Source organism: Rhizophagus irregularis, chromosome 20 (genome assembly GCF_026210795.1).
Source record: "Rhizophagus irregularis chromosome 20, complete sequence".
In the NCBI taxonomy this organism is placed as follows: Eukaryota; Fungi; Glomeromycota; class Glomeromycetes; order Glomerales; family Glomeraceae; genus Rhizophagus; species Rhizophagus irregularis.
In genome coordinates this window covers 1789245-1811410 of record NC_089448.1, presented here as the reverse complement: position 1 = coordinate 1811410, position 22166 = coordinate 1789245, and the positions used below count along the sequence as shown (strand labels likewise).

At 27.7% G+C, this 22166-nt stretch overlaps 2 protein-coding genes across 2 annotated transcripts; one reads left to right on the top strand and one right to left on the bottom strand.

The window, feature by feature from the left end:
- Positions 1–2881: 2881 nt before the first annotated feature.
- On the bottom strand, positions 2882–3280 carry OCT59_013003 (uncharacterized protein; the record flags this gene model as incomplete). Its single annotated transcript, XM_025318939.2, has 1 exon — positions 2882–3280. One exon carries the CDS (start codon positions 3278–3280, stop codon positions 2882–2884), a length of 399 nt encoding a protein of 132 aa, XP_025174996.1.
- Positions 3281–4619: 1339 nt separating this feature from the next.
- Positions 4620–6908, top strand: OCT59_013002 (uncharacterized protein; the record flags this gene model as incomplete). The annotated part of the gene is made up of 14 exons (XM_025318940.2): positions 4620–4754; positions 4829–4925; positions 4992–5049; positions 5128–5147; positions 5216–5308; positions 5405–5508; positions 5572–5593; positions 5668–5707; positions 5779–5820; positions 5895–6105; positions 6189–6251; positions 6326–6416; positions 6528–6654; positions 6737–6908. 14 exons carry the CDS (start codon positions 4620–4622, stop codon positions 6906–6908), a joined length of 1275 nt encoding a protein of 424 aa, XP_025174997.1.
- Between the last annotated feature and the right edge of the window lie 15258 nt (positions 6909–22166).

Genomic DNA, 22166 nt, shown 5'->3' with positions numbered 1-22166 from the left:
TTCGATTTTAAAAGTTTCTGCAAAGTATATATATGATGGCGTAGTATAAAGTATAATTATATATACTATATAATGCAATTATGTTAATTCAGGTATACCCGTGTTATTTTCTTTTCTAATAACCCGACTAGCCGAGTAACTATATTTCAATTTTGCCGTAATTTTATGTGAGTTAGAGTTTAGATCCGGTGAATGATCCTAATGGCTTATATCCTAGGATTTAATACGGATATATCCTATTCAAATATTTTTATTACTATCTTTTTTTTTCAATTAAAACTTTTTTTACTAGGTTAAAATAAAAAAAATTATTTCCTTTTTAAGATTAATCACTTTTTTTTAAAAAAAAGTTTGAATTATTAATTAAGGAAAAAATTCATTTGATTCTATTTTTTTTAATTAAAAAATCAAATTATTTACAAAGTAAATCAAAAATAAAAGTCATTTTGCCTTTTTAAATTTTATGAATTTTTGATAAAAATTTTGGATATTTATAGATAAAATATATAATTTTTTTACGCAAAGAGAAAAAGGTGGATTAAAAATGGAAAACTATTTCCTTTTTTTATTTTTACTAAGATTTGAAGTCCGAAATCTTTCCTTTAATTTGTCGTAATATGTCACATTTAGAGAATTACTACAAGTACTACAATCTCTCCGGAGTACCAGCACGATCAAAAATGGAAAGTCATTTCCTTTTATTTTTATATTTCTCATTTTTTTTTATCCAAAATGTAAAATCTAATCAAGATATGATTGTCAATGACCTAATTATGGCAAGCCGTCCTTGACAAAAGTCCGGCGATATTGCAGCAGGTATCTGCACAATAAATTATTAATATTTGGATTTTTTTAATTAAAAGATACTTTTATTTTTTAATACATTTGAAAGTAAATATTATTAGCACAAGTATTACCTCATGATTTGGATTATTCAGTTACTAAACTTAATGAGTTAAACTTGGTGGATTATAGCTTGAACATGTTCATATCACTAATCGTTTTTTTGAGAAGTATTTTTGCTTGAAGTTGATTTTTTATTGTAATGAAAAAAAATAATCTCTAATATTAATAAGCAAAAGGATTAAAGGCTAAAATTTACTATTTACTTATTTGTAAAAATCGTAAAAGAATGTAAGACGAGAAATTTCTAAAGTATAATCAATTATAGAGAAGATAAGGAAAATAATTAAAAAAAACTATTTTAACATTGAAAATCATTGTCACGTAATCGAAATTACAAATCAACGACTCAGACATATAAATAAGTTAAAATTTCGATTTTAAAATGGTTGTAATTTTTTAATTTTTTAAAATTATTTAATTGATGTGGATGACTATAACGATATCGCTGGCAACTACCAGTACTACCAGTACTGATTTCGATCTTGTCGTTTCCATTATCTAATGGTTTATAAGTAGTTACTTCCTTAATATTATATATTCCAATCTATATTCTTTTAAAATGTTAAGCGAATGATTTACAAAAAGATGGGATCACCCAAAAATCCTGACACCAGTAATATCGACGGGTTTACCAAAATCCTGACACCATAATATCGACGGGTTTACCAAAATCCCGACACCCATAATATCGACGGATTTACCAAAATCCTGACACCATAATATCGACGGATTTACCAAAATCCTGACTCCACAATATCGACGGATTTACCAAAATCCTGACCCCACAATATCGACGGATTTACCAAAATCCTGACACCCATAATATCGACGGGTTTACCACAAATCCCGACAACCATAAAATCGACAGTCTACAATCCCGACACCAAGATCCTGACAAACCCAAAATCCCGTTGAAATAAAATCCAGATAGTCACAAATTCTGACAGTTAAAAATCTTGATAGTCAAAAATAGTCAAAATCCCAAAGTTTTTTTTTTAAAAAAAAAAATTATATAAATTTTCCATAATTTTAAAAATGCAGTGACGCAGTAACGGGTTAATTTATTCAATATAATTAAAATATGGATAAATCTAATTGTAACAGCCTGTTACGCGTCTTATTTGTAACAACCCCCAATTTTATCCAATTAAAATTTAAGATCAGGCGTAATGTAAACAAAAACAAAAGATCAGTCGTGTAACTAAGACAAAAGAATTTTTTAAAAAATTTCAAGAAACTGCTTATAACTTAAAATTTTGTCTATGAAACTGTCTTAAATACATTAAGTAAAAGTTTTCCAAATTAAATTTTGCATATAAAAATTTTATTTGTGAAACACATATTAAATTTATTATTAAAAAAAAATAAAAAAAGGATGTTACAAATAAGATATGTAACAGGCTGTTACAAATACATTTTTTCTTAAAATATAATTTGTAAATTTTATTAATACAAATGTAAATTTTTTTATTTTACTATATTATTAATGAAAATTAAAGAAAAAATTTTTCATCTTAGTTAAAAGGATTATGTACAGTATATTTATATTTACTAGATTCCTTATCCTCAATCTCAGACAGGATTTTCTGTGACTGTCAGGATTTTGATTCAATCGGGATTTGCATTTATCGGGATTTTGGTGTCAGGATTATAGACTGTCCCCGTCAAAAAGATATACTGTTTCCACTCATTTTTTTAAATATCATAAATTGTCGCTCAAAATTAAAAGGAAAAAACAAAATAATAAGATTGTGCTTCAATTTTATTAATCATATAAAATAAATGTTATAAAATAAATGTTATAAATAAATGTTATAAAAACGTTGATACAAAGTTATACGAAAAAGAAAAGAAAAGAAAAGAAAAGCTAATTCAAGTATATAAATACCTTTTTATAAAAAATTTAAATAAATAAAAAATTCGATGTAAATATTTCGAATATATTTTTAGTATATTTGATGTAATTGATAACTTTTTAGTGCAGAAATCTTCTGATAATTCGCACTATAAACCCTCTAAATGCTCCGAAATTTATTCCGAGCAATCTATGTACAATAAGTTCAAATAGTATAGAACATATAATTTCTTTCACAACACCCGAAATAAAATCTCCTCCTTCCCCGAAAATAAGAAACTCAATAAACTCAGTAACTAAGCAAACTATGGTATGCGAAATAAATCCAATTTCTAATAAAGTACTAGTGATAGCATTTGCAATAACACATTTACCAATGGATTTTAGAATTTCATCATCTTGATCAGCATTATTAACAGATTTAACAGTCTGGAAAGTAACAACCGGTGAAATTAATATGATGAAAGCTATAAAAGCTATTGATAAGAAAGTTGGGAATATTTTCATAATGAATTTCATTTTTTTTATTTTTCTTTTTTTGTTGCGTAAAAAAGAAAATAAGTATTTATGAAAGAAAATAGGGCGTCTATTTATATAAGTTTCAGAATAAGAGAAATAAATAAAGTACAAAACAATTTGTAATCGGAGTTTCTAAGGTATCGATTACGTACATTGATAAATAATGATTATCAAAATCTGCGTAATTGATTGTTTTTATAGTATTAAAAGAGTAATTTCATTTAGCTTTTACGGGAATCAATAAGATAACAAAAGATATAAAGTAACAAAGACATAAGGTAAGGATCGACGAAAAACAAGGTTCCAAACTTCTTGTGAAATAATAAATAATAACAATCAGAAATCAGTATGTCGCACAGAATCACCGCCATCGCAAGTATTATGATGTAGCACTTGAACGATGTAGTGCTCGAGAGATATTGCAAGTAGTCCAATACCACTAGGCACTAGTATGTAAATTGGAATTACGGATTAAAACTTAATCCTAAAAGATGTTTTTTACAATTAATAAATACCAACGAAAAGAATAATTTATCATTCTTCAAAAAACCCAAAGGGTTCATATTTCAAATTTATTTCGAAAAGACAAACCGATAATAATAATAATTACTAATAAAATTTTTTTTTTTTTTTTATGAAAAATAAATTTTTTGATTTTTTTACTTGGATTACATGGCAAGATGCGTTAAAAATTACGGTCTGAAATGTGTGCTAGGTTTATGGCGCAGTGTGACGCAGCGATTTTTCCAAAAAAATTAAATTGCAATTTAAAATAAAACCTTTAAATTCCTGCATTAGGTGTATTTTCGTCCGATCTGCAAATTTACTTAGAGCATATACAGGTAGTTTAGAAGGCCATTTTCGAGTTATTTAACAAAAACTGTTCTTTCGACAAATCCAATTTTGGAAATGATCGGCAAAGACGATAAAATCGGTTGTTATATACTAAAGTCAAAATCTACTTCCAAAAACTCCTTTCATTTATAAGTGAATTTTGTAAAACAGATGAAAATACATCTAATGTGTAAATTTGAAAGCTTTACATTAAAATGAAAATCTTTACTTAAATCTTTTTGGAATTACTGCGCCACACTGCGCCGTCAACCTGGGACATTCCTTGAGATGGATGTATGACATAGCTAAATGTACAAGCCCCTTAGGGTTTACGTGTTACGAAATCTGATAATGGTTAGAGTTTAAATTTTCGATCATTATTTATTACTAAATCGGTCATAAACAAGTTTTTTTTGTTTTTTTTTATAGTATTCGAATAATTAAAGTTAAAATATTTTCTCATGGGAAAAAATTTTTTTTTTTTTCCTGAATTCAACTAATCAATATGATTATGGGATTAAAATTTTCCCTCCAAGTGTTTATTACATTATTCTGCGTAATTTACGTTATTAATGGTATTAATGGATTAGATAATGGACTCGGTCGCACTCCCCCAATGGGATGGAATAGTTGGAATAGGGTAATTTTTATTGCGGAATAAATGTTTGGAAAAAAATCAATATTTTTTTTTTATTAACTTTGGCGTTTTTTTAGTTTCATTGTAATATCAATGAGAATTTAATTAAGCAAACTGCGGATGCTCTTATCAAATATGGATTAGACGAAGTCGGTTATAAATATTTGAATATGGGTAAATTTTATAATTAAATCATTGAAAATAACTTTAATTATATAATTAAAAATTCCTTAATTATAGATGATTGTTGGGAAGGTAAAAGGGATGAACAAGGATACATTCATGCTAGTAACGTCACGTGAGTTTAGTTCAACTTTAATAAACGCCAAAATATTTAATGACTAGTACTTACAAGTTATTGCTTTATTTTTAAAAGTTTCCCGAGCGGTATTAAAGGTAAATTTCTTAATGTTTCTTTTAAAATTAAATATTATTTAGTCTAATAATATATTTGATTTTTATAGCTTTAGCAGATTATGCCCATTCAAAAGGACTTTTATTCGGAATTTATAGCGATGCAGGTTATCTTACATGTGCTAGACGACCAGGAAGTCTCGGTAACTTTCTATTTTCAACATGTTCCTTTCAATAAAGTTCTTTAATAAATGAATTTTTCTTAAAGATTATCACATTTCAATCTTTTTTTTTCGTAGGATTCGAAGAACAAGATGCAAAGACATTTGCATCATGGGAAATTGATTATTTAAAATACGATAATTGTAATAATAATGGTAAACCAGAGGAAGATCGATATAAGGTAAAGAATTTTATTTATAAGAGTTAAATATTAGTTTATATTATTAACTAGTAATTTATCTAGGTTATGCGTGATGCGCTTAATGGTACAAAATTTATTAATTCATTAGTTTATATTATTAATATATCATCAATAATAAATTACTTTTTTTTTAATCAGCTACTGGAAGACCTATATTTTATAGTATTTGTGAATGGGGGTATGAAATTTATTGTCGTAACTGCGATCTTTTAGCTTCCAATTTGATATTTATTATATTATTTCTTTTAGGAGAAGCGCGCCATATCTTTGGGCACCTTCAGTTGGAAATAGGTATCTCATTATCAATTTTTTTCTTTATTTTCCACCCGTTCTTCACATATCTAAATGTACCTCTTTTTTATTAGTTGGAGAACAACAGGGGATATCCATCCAACATGGCCATCAATTTTAGGTATATTACAAAGACAACATAGAATAACAAAATACGCAGGTCCAGGTGGTTGGAATGATCCTGATATGCTACAAGTTGGAAATGGTAAATTAACGGTCGATGAACAGAAAAGTCATTTCTCTTTATGGGCCGCACTAAAATCTCCTCTTTTACTTGGTTTTGATGTAAGTATTTGAATTAATTTCCATCTTTTTCAGTTCATCTTATAATAGTTATAAGTTTATGAATGAAATTTTTTCTTTAATAGATTAGGAATCCATCTCATGATACCTTGGAAATCGTAAAAAATACTGAAATTATTGCTATTAACGTAAGTATTAAATGGAGTTTTAATTATGTAAGATAAAAAAAGTTATTAAAAATTATTTAAATTTTTTATTATAGCAAGATCCGTTGGGAAAATCAGTAAATATCGTGAAAAGTACAAGTTATTTAGATATATGGGTTGGTAAATTATCCGATGGTCATGTAGCTCGTAAGTTTTTTTCATTCTTGTTGCAAATAAAAAAGAATAATTCATATATTTATTTATTTCAAAAATCATTTACTTAAATATTTACTTGAATAAAATTACTTTCTTTCTTAGTATTACTTAACAAAGATGAATCACCTACTACAATTAAATTGGATTTTGCTAAACATGTGAATATACGAGGAGAAATTTTAGTTAGAGATTTATGGGAACACGAAGATAAAGGAATTTACGTTAATAGGTAATTTTATGTACCTTATTTTATTTATCCATTTATTTTTTTTAAAAAAAAATTAATATTAAAAATCCTTTCTATGATTTAGTTATTCGTGTGAAGTACCTAAACATGGTATAGCCGTATTAAAACTTTTTGGTGGAACAAAGATTAATGATTTTACAGTTCAATATTATGATCATAATGATAATTTAATTAATGATTTTTATAATGATGATTTAATTAATGATTTTTATGATAGTGCTTTTGGTAGAAATTGATTAATTGAATTTTCTTTAAAGAAAAAAAAAATGTATTATTTACAAAATCGTTATATTGGTTATAACGATAAGTTAGTAAAATAAAGGTCAATTCTGATTTATTTATTAGAAGAAACTTTTGTATATTTCTGAAACATTGAAGTTATTTTGATAAAAGGGACGTGTTTATTTCATTCAGTCATTAAATATGATTTTTTTTTAGCCACGCATTTTTACTCTAAATTAGCTAAAGATCTAGAAATCAAATGATTCGTAATATCTAGATACGTCTTTTCAGCTAACTAATAACTAACCCAAAAATGAAAAACCTCAAAGAAACACAAAATATGGGTTATATATGTTATAGTACGTGTTGCTACTTCCTTACTTCCTTCGAGGTACTGTATTATCTGGCAACATGTATTTACCACACGCCAGATGTAACGAGGATTCGAGGAATATGTTGAATCAGGAAGAGATAAATACGGTATATACATTATACGGTACCTCAGCCCAAATGGCCAAACCCGGACAAATCCCAAATCTGATGGACAAACTTAATATGGAATCCCCACCCGTAATGCGGGCAAAAAATCACGTGATCGCAAAATTTTGTCGAGGATAATTATTTTAAAATTTCTTACTGTCGCCATAATAATAAAAATATTCCTATATTGTAGTCTTTTAAAAACTATTATTTAGACCATAAGAGTTTATAATCTTTTTGGCCCAGTCTCTTCGGTTTTAAGGTTGAAAAGACCTTTACAATTTACATTAAAGAGTATGTGATTTTACGAATTTTAAGTGCTAATCATCAAATTCAAGACCTAAGTGTTATTATTTAAATATATATTTGTATTTTAAATTGTAAAATTTATTTGAGTTATTAATTTAATCTTAATAGTTTTAAAAGGTGACGTATTAGGCTTTTATATTTATATAATAAATATTAATAAGTAATTTATATAAAATCCTTGAGGATAAAATTTTAAATTATAGAATCCCTCAGGATCTTTAAACAAAGTTAAAAAAGATCTTAAAAATTCAAAGATCTTGGAAGATTCTCTGTCAATTTTAGGATCCTTTAAGGATCCTAATGCAGCAAATTTTAAAATTATAATTTTTTGTAATTATACATGTAAAAAATCCCTCAAGGACTTTTAAAAGATATTAAATTCCAAATTATTCTTAATTGTACGGATTTTTTATGGATTCTTATGAATATTTATGCCGTTCAGATGGATAAAAACAGGAAATATATAACGACACAATTGATAAATGAACAAAGGATACTTGAAAAGAGATAGAAGATCTTTTCATGCCTGAAAAAAATGAATATCTAATATTGAAATTTTTAAAATTTCAATTTCATTATTAAAACAATTTCTGTAAGCTTCAAAAATTCACATTATATCACAATTCCTTTTGAAATAGAAGTATGTTATAAAAGTTCAAGAAATTGAACGCTCAAATTTGCCCAAGCATTTAGCTGACATACCGAAAATTTATTAAAGTGATATTTATGAAAAAATTTGTATACATAAGGAAATTTAATCTGAATAGTTCTAATATTTCTGTGACAAAACACGTAGTATTTTCGGCGTAGATCCACAAAATTCGATGTGAATCCGTGTAGGATATATATGGGAATATATGTAATTCCACATATTTCTGAACTAATCCATAAAATTTCATGTAATTTTAAATTAGTATTATTTATTCATGGGGAGTTGGAAATAATAGGGCTTTTTTCCCGAAGGGAAAAAAAACCCTATTGTTTTCCTTCCCAGGTAATCCCCTGGAGCGTATCACTCATTAAATATTAACTATTTTAACTATTTTAAACTAAAATTAGTAATTTCCCGGCTATCTATATGAGACCGGGAAATAACTAAACGAAGATTCACGGTCATTTATAAACTCAGCTAATCACTCGCAATTTTTATAAATTAGTATGAAGGTGATCATAAGTGACACTTAGTGCGACAGGGGATTACAATTCAAATAGACTGGGTCAGCTGGGTCTTTGGGAGCGGGAGTCTTTTAGAAGTGGAGATTGATGGACCTGGTGTAGCGTCTGAACTTACATAGTGAATTTATTAATCGTGGGGCGCAGTATTATACTTAGTTACACCACTAAAAGATTTGTTGATTAAATTATTATAAAAAAGGAAAAGTCCGAATGTAAGACAATAGAAAATATATTACATAATTAGTAAACAATTAGTAAATCAGTACTAAATATAGAGGATCGGCATCCTAAAAAGGAAACCACTCAGAGACAAAACTTATATATATATAAAATATATATATATATTGCACATTTCGGTCAGTTCAATACATAGCATTTTGACTCACCCCTACCACCCGCCGAGCAAAGGGCATGAGCAAAGGGCATCCATATAGTATTTTTTTTTTTGTAAAAATTATGGGATAGTGATTTTAAACTATCTTTAATAAGTTAGTTAAAAGAAATAACTAAAACAATTGTAATTTATTATTATTATTGTATTTTTTAATAAAATCTATAATTTTTTTCGCCATAAAATTAAGCTAAAATGATCAATTATACCAAAAATAATTAAGAGATTTTTTTTCAATACATCATAATCTTTATTATCCAATTTAACTAAACTAAAAAGATAGTATGAGTTCTTTTTTTAAAAAAATTTGTAATCCGATGCTTATTAATATTATAGAAAAATGATCAGCATAATCATGTATTTTATACGGTTAAAAATAATCCTTTTGCTTATACAGTAAGATCAAATTAATTTTTTCATTAAGAAAAAATCTATCCTATTATACTCTTTAATTATTTTTAAATACTATAAATTTTTTAATAATATTTATTTTTTTCATTTTCTTTGTTAAATATAAGCAAAAGTCATAATTATATAATTGTATGAAATCTTTATATTTTTCATTAGAGTCGTACTAAAATGATCAACATTAGTTAAGATTTTTCAATAATTTAAACTAAACGATTAGAACACAATAAATAAATTATTTCTTTAATAAGATTTTTTTTATTAAAATTATTAATGAATAATTATCTTAATAAAAGGTATAATTAAATTAATTTTAGATCTCATTTTTCGTCAGAAGTCACATGATCAAAATACAGTTACGAAAGATTTTTTTTCAAATAATCTAAATCTATGATAATTAAAAAATTGTCATATTTAGATTACCCTGTATAAATAATTTGAATTGCGTAACATTGAAAAGTGTGATATTCTTGCGTCTCGTATTTATCATACATATCATAATTAACTGACAATAACCAATCTTCATTTCCGGTTAATTAAAATTTTAACTGATTAATACTAACAAAACAAAATATAATTTTCTTAATAATTATATTTTATTTGCAGTCCTGATCTCTTCATTGCAGAACTTTTTACAATCGAAACCATATCGTGACTAAGTCGAAAATTTATTGTAGACCCATAACTAAGATTTGGTCACGATATGGTTTCACATTTTCATGATAAGATTAAGTTGATCGTATGTATAAAGTTGATGTATATTAAGGAGATCATCACCGGGTCTTGTAGAAATCGTAAAGTCATTAAAGTTACAGTTAAGTTATATTAAATGTATATTTAAGTTATAGTCAAATTGTATTAAATGTATATTATAGTTATATTATGTAGATAGTAAATAAATAGTATAATTATATTAAGAAAATTTCTAAGTTTACACGGGGTGTTTGTACACGGGTCATATAAATATAATTTTTAATAGACTAATTTTTTGTTTTTTAATTTGAAATTGAATGCTACCAACATTATACTCTTTTACTTTTTATTCTTATTATATTACAGATAAATATACGTATTTTCACCTGCTCTGCAAGTTTACTTAAGGCATTAAAGGAGGTTTTGAATGCCGTTTTTAATCTACTAATATGACCCGTGTTTAAACACCCCGTGTACAAATAGAAATTGCCTTATATTAAAGTTATAGTAAAATATTATTTTCGAAGTTATGAATAAGTATTAAATGTATATTAAAGTTATATTATGTAGATAGTAAATAAATAGTACAATTATATTAAAGTTATAGTAAAATTTTATTTTCGAAGTTGTAAAATAAGCCATTAAGTAATAATAAAGTTCCTATTCTAAGCTAATTAACCCTAACAATCATAAACCCTAACAACCATACTTCTCATATTCAAAAAGAAGAAATCTGACTGGAACCTGCAAAAATGTCAAGAGAAAGAAAATTAATAAAATGTTTCTTAAATAAAATTACCCCAAATTCATACTTCCCGAAGAATGGTCCAGTCGAAATTAAGTTCAAGTCTGTTCTAAAAAACAAGTCCAATTCTTCCAAATTCACCACACCTAAAGAAAATCCAAGTCCAAGTCTAAAATAAAAAAAATTCAAGTCAGTTCAGTGCTAAATTCGCCACACCTACTAAGGAAAATAAAACCTAAATCCATCTTTAAAAACTTACAAAAAATAAAATTAGCAGTTGAATCAAAGCAACCTATAAAAAGAAAATTCGAATCCAAAGCCATAGTTGAATAAATCCACAAGAAAAAATTCTAAATCCAAATTCTGAGTCTAAATTCAAAGCTAGAGTTTGGAACCGGTTCTATTTTCGAAAACCAAATTTAAAACGGATGCAACCGGTTCGATCCGTTTCAAACTGATTTCGCAAAACCCGATTGAAACCGAATAACCGAATCGTATATATTTGATAATTCCGGCCAGAATTAAATGTGATCGGCATAAATCTGGCCAAGTTATAATTCCGGCCGGAATTACAACCCTTGTGTAACACAATACGAAATTTTGTGGGACACAATTATCTGTAATAAAATTTTGTGTAACATAACTTACCCGGTGGCTAAACTATTTAGCCGTGGTCACGTGATTTTAATTCGTAATTCGGGCCAGCACTATAAAGTTTCAATGTCAAACCGGGTTGGAAATCCGGTTGCACCCGTTTTAAACGTAAACCGGTTTCAGAATATGAATTCGGGTCAAACCGAATTGTCAAAAAATCGGTTGGAACCGATTTTTAAACCGGTTGGTGCAACCGGTTCCAAACTTTATTCAAAGCCAAAGTCAAAGTCAAAGTTTCTAAATGGGCGTCTTGGGCCTACAAGAAAAAAAATGAAATGTTAGCAAAACGTTTCATAAAAAAAAGTAAATTTGAAGGTATATCAATATATATACCTTTAAAATAGGAATCCGGTCATATCTTAGACCTACAAAAGAAAAAAATGAAACCATTAGTAAAAACGTTTCATTAAAAAAAAAAATAACAATAAATTCGAAAGTCTATACCTTTAAAATCTCATATACCAATCCCAGATCCTACAAAAAAAAAAGCAACAAGAAACGTTAGTTAATGTTTCTAAAAGAAAAATAAAAAAAACTTAAGTTTCATTGAACTTCGAAACTTACCCCTAATATATTGCATATTGGATGAACTGAATAAAACGAAAGATGCTGACCAAAAATCGAAGAGACCTACAAAATAGACAAAAGAAGAAATGATTAGTATCTTTAAAACAAAATTAAAAAATAAATTTAAAAAAAGTTTCAAAATGAACCATTTTGAAACTTACTAATCCTATCATCTCAAGATCCAGGAAGATCAATTTACTGATACCTGCAAAAAAAGAAAAAAAATCAAAAAAAAAAAATAAATATAAATTTTAAAAAGTTTTGAAGCAAAGATTTGCTTTGAAACTTATCAATTTATTCCAAGACGCTGATCTATAGCAGGGTACCATCCTTATGGAAAGCCGTCATGGTCAAAAGTACGTAGCAAAACATAGCATGTATACGCTATGTTTTGTAGTGCGTATACGTTATATTTCACGGTAGGTTACCCCTGTTCTGTCTGTTTCAGGGGTAACCTGTTGCAAAAAATAGCGTTTAATACGCTATATTTCATAGCGTTATATACGTTATATGTTATGATGGGTACCCGTTATAAGAAATGGCAGGTACCTGTTATAAGGAACAGCGGGTACCCACTATAAGAAATGGCGGGTACCCGTTATAAGAAATGGCAGGTACCCGCTATAAGAAACGGCGGGTACCTGTTATAAGAAACGGCGGATACCCGTTATAAGAACTGGCAGTCAGCATATTAACTTTTGATAAACATCAATAATGATAATTTATTTAATGAAATTTTATTTGACAAATATTAAAATTTAAGTCACACATTTATGATTTTAAAGAAAAAAATCACCATATTTATTTTTATTGAAGTGTACAAATAAAATTAACAATAACAATAAATAAAAAAGATAAGTAAATTACAATGATCAAGGAGAAAGATGCTAATAAAAAAATGAAATAACAGTGGAGTAATGGAAAGTAATAGAAGATGAAAGGGAGTAAAAAAGAGTAATGAGAAGTGATAGAAAACAAAAAGGAGAAATAGGATATAATGAGAGATGAAAAGGAGTGATGGTAGACAAAGAGGAGTGATGGGAGACGAAAAGGAGTGATGGGAGATGAAAGGAAGTGATGGGAAGATGAAGAGAAGTAAAAATTTATTAAAATTGTAAATTTAATAAAAAATTTTCCAATAAATTTTCAATCAATTTTTTATAAAAAAAAAAGATCTAATGAAATTCTTTATTAAAAAAAATTTTCAAGCCAAAATTCTCGATACACTTATTAAAAAAAACTATTTTCAATAAAATTTTCTATTAAGATTTCTAAACAAAATTCTCCATCAAAAAAATAAAAAAATTTTTCAACAAACAATTCTCTAATGAATTCTCAATCAAAAAATATCCCGATTAAAGAAAAATTCAAAGATTCTTACCACCTATTAAAAAAAATTCTCAAAAGAATTTCTATACCAAAAAAAAACTCCTCTCCTATTAAAAAAAAAAAATCTTTACCGAAATTCTCTATCAAAAAAAATCTCCCTGTTAAAAAAATTTACACTAACGAAATTATCTATCAAAAAAAAATTCTATGATGAAATTTCTATCAAAAAAAAATATTCTCAGCGAAATCTATTTAAGAAAATTCTTTAATGAAATTCTCTATCAAAAACAATTCCCTATTAAAAAAAAATTCTCCAATAAAATTCTCCATCAAAAAATACTTTCACCTATTAAAAAAATTCCCAAAAGAAATTCTTTATTAAGGAAAACTCCTTTAATTAAAAAAAAATTCGTAACAAAATTCTCTATCAAAAAAAATTTCACTTGTTAAAAAATTTTCTAACGAAATTATCTATCAAAAAAAAAAATCTTCTCTATTAAAAAAATTCTTCAAATAATTTTCTACAAAAAAAAAAAATCTCAAATAATTCTCTATCAAAAAAATCTCTCCTGTTAAAAAAAATTGCTCCAACAAATTAAGTATACGTAAAAAAAAAAAATCTTATCAGTTATTAAAAAAAATTCCCCAATGAAATTTCTATCAAATAAAAGTTTTTAACGAAATTATCCATCAAAAAAAAAACTCAGAAATGTCCCTATCAATGAAAAAAATTTTCTAACGAAATTTTTTATCAAAAAAAATCTTCTTATTAAAAAAATTCCCAATGAAATTCTATCAAACAAAGCCTTTGCCTATATTAAAATAAAAATTCTCTACAAAATTTGTTCATAAAAAAAAGCCAAGAAAAAAAAAAATTTTTTTAAAAAAAATTAAATGGCGGGTACCCAATATGTAAAATACCCGATATCCCTATAAAAAATATTTTTGCTAAAATATACTTAAAATAAGCTTAAAATTTTATTTTATACTTAAAATATATTTAAAATTTTATTTTATACTTAAAATATACTGAAATAGGCAAAAATTAAATATCATTTAAGTATAATTTAAGTATATAATAATATACTTAAAATATTCTTATTTTAAATATCCTTAAAATATACTGAAATGGGCAAAATTTAAATATAAATTAAATATATTTTAAGTATATATTAAATACAATTTAATTCAAATTTTGCGAAAATTCAATTTTCAGTATATTTTAAGTATAAAATAAGAAAATTAAGTATATTTTAAAGTAAATTAAATATATTTTAAATATATTTTAAGTAAAATTTTTTTTATAGGGTATGTGAAGCGGCTGGTACCTGATATATGAAGCAGCGGGTATTCAATCCCTTGAAAATTTTAAAATTTGGTCCAAAATAAATTAATAAACTGTTATAATATAAAGCGTATACACGTTAAATTATGTAGCGTATACACGCTATTTTTTATGGCGGGTTACCCCTGAAATTGACAGGTTAATCCAACAGAACAGGGGTAACCACCGTAAAAGATAACGTGTATACGCTATGTTTTGTAGCGTGTACACGTTATGTTTTGCTACGCACTTTTGACCACTACCGCTTGCCATAGTGTCCTACAAAAAAGAACACTGAGACCACAACGTTGAGAAATCCAACATCCAAAGTTCAATGCCAAAAGAACCGGATGCCTACAAAAAAAGATAAAATAAATTAAAAATGTTATTACAGATTAGATAAAGCCAAAAGAACTGATACATACAAAAAAAAAGAGAAATTAAAAAAATAAATTAAAAAAAAAATGGTTTGAATTTTCGAATCAAAACTTACCAGACCCAAGTTCCAAAGCTGAAGAAACTAACATCTACAAAAAAAAAAGAAAAATAAATTAAAAAAGAAAAACTAAACAAATTTTTTAAAAAAAAATTTGAATCTCCATTGAATCCATGCGTTCGAAAATAGCAAGCAGCCTACAAAAAGAAGAAAAAAAATGGAACCTTCATTGATAAAATTATTTACAAAAGTCAAAAACTTCCTTACCAAATTTCTCTTCTTATAGTCCAAGCCAGCGCTCAACAAAGAATACGAAAAGAAAAATTAGTTCATTTTCCATATTTAAAATAAAAAAATCCTTTTCCCCCTTTTCCCATTTCTTACCTTAAAGTCCAGTTTCGTGCATTCTCCTACGCATTCTACAAAAAAAATAACAAAAAAAAAATTAGTTTATTTCTTAAAAAATAAAAAGAAAATAAATCCCCTTTCGTTTCTTACTTTAAAGTCCAGTTTCGTGAGCTGGCTTCCTTCAAAAAAATAACAATGAAAAGAAACATTAGTTTGTTTCTTAAATTAAAAAATAAAGAAAATAGATTTTAAAAAGTTTCAAAGCAAATATTTGCTTCAAAACTTACCAATTCATTCCAATATGTTGATCTACAGCAAGGTACCATCCTACAAAAAAGAACATTGAAGCCAAATGGTGTCCAACGTCAAGAAATCCAACTAAAAAGTCCAATGCTGAAGGAACTGGATACCTGCAAAAAAAAGATAAAATTTAAAAATAAATTTAAAAAAATTATTAGATAAGTTTCAAATAGAAACTTAACATATATATATTGACATATCCAAATCTAAGCTGAAGGAACAAAAAAAAAAAAGATACATATTTTTTTTTTTTAATTTATTTTTTAAAATTTTAAGTTTCGAAATGAAACTTACAGTACTTCCAAGAAAAAAAGGCAGAAAACATTAGTCGAAATAAGGCAAATCAAAAGTAAGGCAAATCAGCCAAATTTCGGCCAAATTTCGGATAAATTTCGGATATGATCGATAATCGGCTGACATTCAGCATAGGCGCATAGCTGATTTGCGGTGCAAAATTCTAATTTTGGATATGATTGATAATTGGCTGCATATCAGATGACATTTGGCATAGCCGATTTGTGGTGCAAAATTCCGATATTTGTTTCAAATTCCGATGTTTGCGCATTATAATATTTCGACATTCCGATAATTATATTATATGTAAATTTGACATTTAATAATTCCGATATTTGTATTGTATTGTTTTGATATTTAATAAATTTCGATATTTGTATTATTTGAAATTTGTATTATTTTGAAATTTAATAAATTCCGATATTTGTATTATTTGAAATTATATGTCATTTCATCAAAATAAAGTTCGAAAAAGATACTAATTTCAGCGAATATGAAATTTTCTATTGACTGGATTTACCGCTAAATAGACATTTGAACTTCTTCTGCCTGAAATTCAGTATTTCGTTGGTATAAATCGGCCAAGAATATGATGAACTGGAATAATACAGTCGCGGGATTCTGGGTAAAACTCGGTACCCCATAATTCAACATTGCATATTTCGTTATCTCTAACTCTGAAATGATACTGAATATTTGATGATTCTGCAGGTTTATACCAGCGAATAAATGCTAGATTATGTTCGGATAACCCATCCGGCAAATTAATGGCATGTGTAAAAAAGTATTGGACTTGTCCAGGATAGCAATCGATATCACCACTTTCTGTCATAAATTTTGCCAAGATAAATGAACTTTTTACATAATGTGATGATATCGAAGAGCCGAATATTTCAGAACCAATTCGGCACCTTCCAAATTGATTCATTTTAACTTGAACTATTATCGAATCTTCTGCACCCTCTCCAAATGGTTTCCAAAATTCCATCATTTCGTAGCTCGCCATGTAGTATTCAACTATTAAGTCAAGCATATCACTTGACATTACAATATCGTTAAATACTGGTCTGAGCATTTTGCCTGGAAATGCTTCTTTTCCTGTGGTGGTCGATTCATGAATGTTTCTTGAAGTCAACCAAAATCGCCTCATTTCATCAGCAGAAAATTGGTCAGCTTCTGATAGAAAGCCAACAGATGGTCTATTACTAATCAAATCTAGGCCCTTTGATTCCACGCCGGAATTAATGATATTACTGATTTGATTATCAAACATCAGGTGGCGCATAATTTCCGGTTCAATTTTCCTTCTGCTATTCGGAAAAGAGCCTAAATTTATTTTAAACAAAAGTTGATAAAAATGCATTATTTTAGAAAGTAACAAGAATATTTAAAATATTATACCTAGCATGCATTCATGCGCTCAAAGGAAAAACACCAGAATGTATATAAAGGTCCATAGTCGAGTGAGCATTCACATAAATAAAGTGATAAATGTAAATTCGGTGTGATTTTATCACGACCGTAATTTTCTTCTATCAACTTCACTAGGTTAATTAGCCTCTGATGCGCCTCTCTCATAAAATCAACTTCTACAATTTGACTTACTGAAATTGAACAAATTCTCACAAAATTCACGAGAATCTTCCAGTCATTCTCAGAAAGATGTTCCCAGAGAGAGACCGTTGCATATATTGTAAAAAATATTCGCCATTGATCCGCAGTAAAATTTGAAAACCCATCTCCACAATCAACTTTCCCGGAATTTGACCCAAGTCAGCTGGAACTTTAAATTCATCCATTTTTTTCTGAACTGTTTTCAAAATATGTGTTGTTAATATGCCATTTTCGATCCAAAGTCTTCTTACAATCCATTTTGCGATGCTCAGAAACAAGCAGTGCATCGGGTTGATTGTAATGAACTGAATTGGATCGAAATATTGTAGATGCAATAATTTGGACCATCTAACTCCAGTTTGCTTTACAAATCATTTTCTTGTTGCGTCCGAATTACAGCGTCTCCATCCTATAGCATGTTGACGATGTTGAGCTGAATCACGGCAAGTAAACCATTCGTCCATTTCATTTATTCCAGCGAAATTATGCTGCCGATTTTCATAATTTGCCTTCTTTTCACATCTATGACACGACACCAAAGCGGAAATATGTTCGCAAATTTTTCTTACAGCCGGTATGTCACATGAAACAAGAATCAGAGCTGCGCAAATTCTTTTCCCTTCTTGACATTCATACGTTTGATTTAATGTCACTCCTTCCCAAAGTGACTTCAACTCATCAATGATTGGTGCCAGATAGTGATTAATCTTATGTAAACTTACTTCATCTGGGCTGGGTAATAAGCCAAGAATCAAGATATTATTGCGCTTGAATCTGACATCCCTCAGAAGGTTACCGATTGCAGCGTATATTACTCCGGTGCTGTGGATTGTGCCGTCGAAGGGTTGAAACCAATCCAAATTCAAAATCAATCCGAGGTGCGAATCAGCAACATCAGATCGGAAAAAATTATTTGAACTTTCATCTGTCATTTCTTTAAAAGTTTTCCAAACTTCACCATAAACGGACAAATATTAAACGAGAGCAAATAATATACAGGATCCCGGATATCTAATATAAAGGTCATAATGGACTTTTGGCCAAAAACACCCCTTTTTGCTGAAACTCAAAAAATCGTTTTTTGTAAATATCTCAGCATCCAGTAATTCAATTTTAATGAACTTTTTTTATTTTGTAGCCCTCATTTAGCTCTACAATTTAAAAAAAAGTTCATCAAAATTGGACTACTGGATGCCGAGATATTTACAAAAAACGATTTTTTGAGCCCTGAAAAATGGGCCAATCTGCCGAAAGTGTGACTTATGACCTGTTTTGGAGATATCCGGGGTCCTTAATATACCAAATGGACAAATGTGAACGTCAAGTACTAAGTACGAACGAACTAATCTCGAATCAGTGTAAATGGATAAATGATTATCCGAAAAGGATAAATATTTAGGAAAAGTAATGATCTACATGATGTAATATTTATCAAATGATTAACAAGGAACCAATAGATTGAGTAGGAAGTCGATCAATTGCGGCTTAGCAACCAGTTTATTGAGTTCAACAATAAGAACAATCAGAAAGAATAATTATAAGCCACAAAAGGTAAATCATATAAAATGAAGGGATAGCGGATTAAAGGAACACACATAATGAAAATACATAAAAACAATAATATAAAAGATAATATGAAAAGATAATATAAAAGATAATATAAAAGATGATACGAAAAGATATAAGCCACAAAAGATGGAATATAATATATTAAAAATAGAAATATGTTGAAAGATAGTGTATTAAAAAGACGGAACGTGAAAGATAATATAGAAACATATTGAAAGATAACATATTAAAGATAGTATATAGATAGCATATATTAGAATAGAAAGTATCATAAAATTTGTATAAATAGAGAGTGGAATTCAAAGTAATTCCACAGTTCTCATCCACAGAACTCAATAAAAATATAAGTTATATTTAATTATTTGTTAGTGAAGTTTAATATTAATTAAAGGTAATAGGTTCGCCCTAAACTTTAATTAATGTTTGCTTAATTAATTTTAATTGAATAAAATAAAAATTTTAAGATGAATTAAATATACATTTTTGAAAAGAAATAATTCGTAGCGAAAGCTATCGAAGTTTGAAATTAAAGGTAAAGTGGATAAAAAAAAAATTAATGAAAATTTAGAGAAGTTAAATTTTATTTTATATCGCTTGATGTTTTATATTACTAACGTTATTTATGTTGTGAACCAAGAATGTTGTCGTTATATGTTGTTGAATGTTGTTCGTTGAATAGGTTGTTTGTTAATTATGCTGTTGATTATTTGCTTGTTCGTTTAATTGTTCGTTCATTTGATTATTCGTTCGTTCGACCATGAGAATGCCCGTTCGATGTGGCAACTCTGTAAATTGATGACAGAGGGAATTGGGGGATCTCATCGTATATATCAGTTAGGATATTATCAAAAGTTGGATGATTTATCCAATGCCTTAGAGAATTTTCAAAGTTAGGTTGACGATACATTGCTTCCAATTGCTGCTTAATACTCACAAACGAAAATAATAATTCAGGTTTGATTGAAATTTGGTTATTTAACAATGTTGTTTTCTGTGCCAAAGGTGTTTGGCACAACCTTAATCTTCGAGTTGTCGAATTAGGAAATTCGACATGGCAACACTTCATGATGGCAGGTTGCTCATTTTGGAGAAAACTTTTTATTTCCTGTTTGTTGTATAATTTGTGGCATTTGGAACACGCCACAAAACTATGAAACCAGTCTTCAAGATTAAGGGCTTTTCTTGCTAGATATAAAGTGTCAGGAAATGTATCAAAATCAGGACTACCGATTTCTGTTAGAACAAGCTTCAAGAATTTTATCAATGATTCTGTAGCTGTTTCTAGTAAGTTAAACCTGGTTCAGAAGCTCATGATCCATAATAATATCCATAAGAACTGATTATTTATTGATTGTTCAGTATCAGAATCTTGAAATGGTTCGAAAGGTGGACATGAATAATCTTCAAAAATTTCATGGTATTCGTCATCATTGGATGGTTCATTATCAGATGATTCATTTCTATCATCGATATTTGCATCTTCCTCCGTAGTATATTCAGAAGATTCAGAAGATTTATCATCTACTATATCTCCTAATTCAGCAATTATAACCGGTCGAACATATTTTCTTGATCGTTGTCTACTAGGCAATTCAGCTTCCAATTCTCTCATTCGTGGTTCATCTGATATTGAGGCACTTTCGTATGGTTCATCACTAGGCAATTCAGCTTCCGATTTTCTCATTTGTAGTTCATCTGATATTGAGGCACTTTCATATGGTTCGTCACTAGGCAATTCAGCTTCATCATTTAGATGTACTTCTGTTCTTTCTGAATCATCATCCTCTGAATCTTGGTTAATTTCATGGATAGTTTTCGTATGAGGATCTACTAATCGTCCATTACATTCAGAACAATTACATGCAACTAACCTTCCAATACGTGATGATGTAGGATAAGATTGATTTGAAGATTCTTCGTCAATTATATTTGACACTGATCTAGTTCTTTGTATACGTGATGAAGGTATGGCATGAGGTCTAGAATCTGATTCTTCATTAAGTATACTTGATAATGATCTTTTTCTCGTCATTTTTGTAAACGTTTTTCGAAATAAAGTTAATTGTTAATAATATATCAATAATATCAATATAATTTGTTTAAAATACTTAAATTAGAATAAAATCATCAACTGCGTCGATGTAATACTAAATTTATTAAAATCATCAATCTACACTTAAATTATAAATATAAATCATTCGATTAATAATATTGATAATAAAATAGACTATTCGATCGATCAGTATGATGGCGAAAGTTTCTTAAAGTTTAATTTTTTAAACAACTTCATTTTTTCTCACCAACCTTTTTCTTTTTAGAGTTTAATCTTTTTAGAGTTTAATTGTCGATATAATACTTAAATTATATTAAATTTATTAAAATCATCAACTATCACTTAAATTATAAATATTACATGATGTCGATTTGCGTTCAAATCGTTCGATTAATAATATTAATAATAAAATAGACTATTCGATCAGTATGATGGCGAAAGTTTCTTAAAGTTTAATTTTTTAAATAAAACTTCATTTTTTCTCACCAACCTTTTCTTTTTAGAGTTTTAACGTCTAATACTCTTCGCAACCAAAAAAAAAATAAAAAAATAATGAGCCAAAATTCGCAACCAAAAAAAATA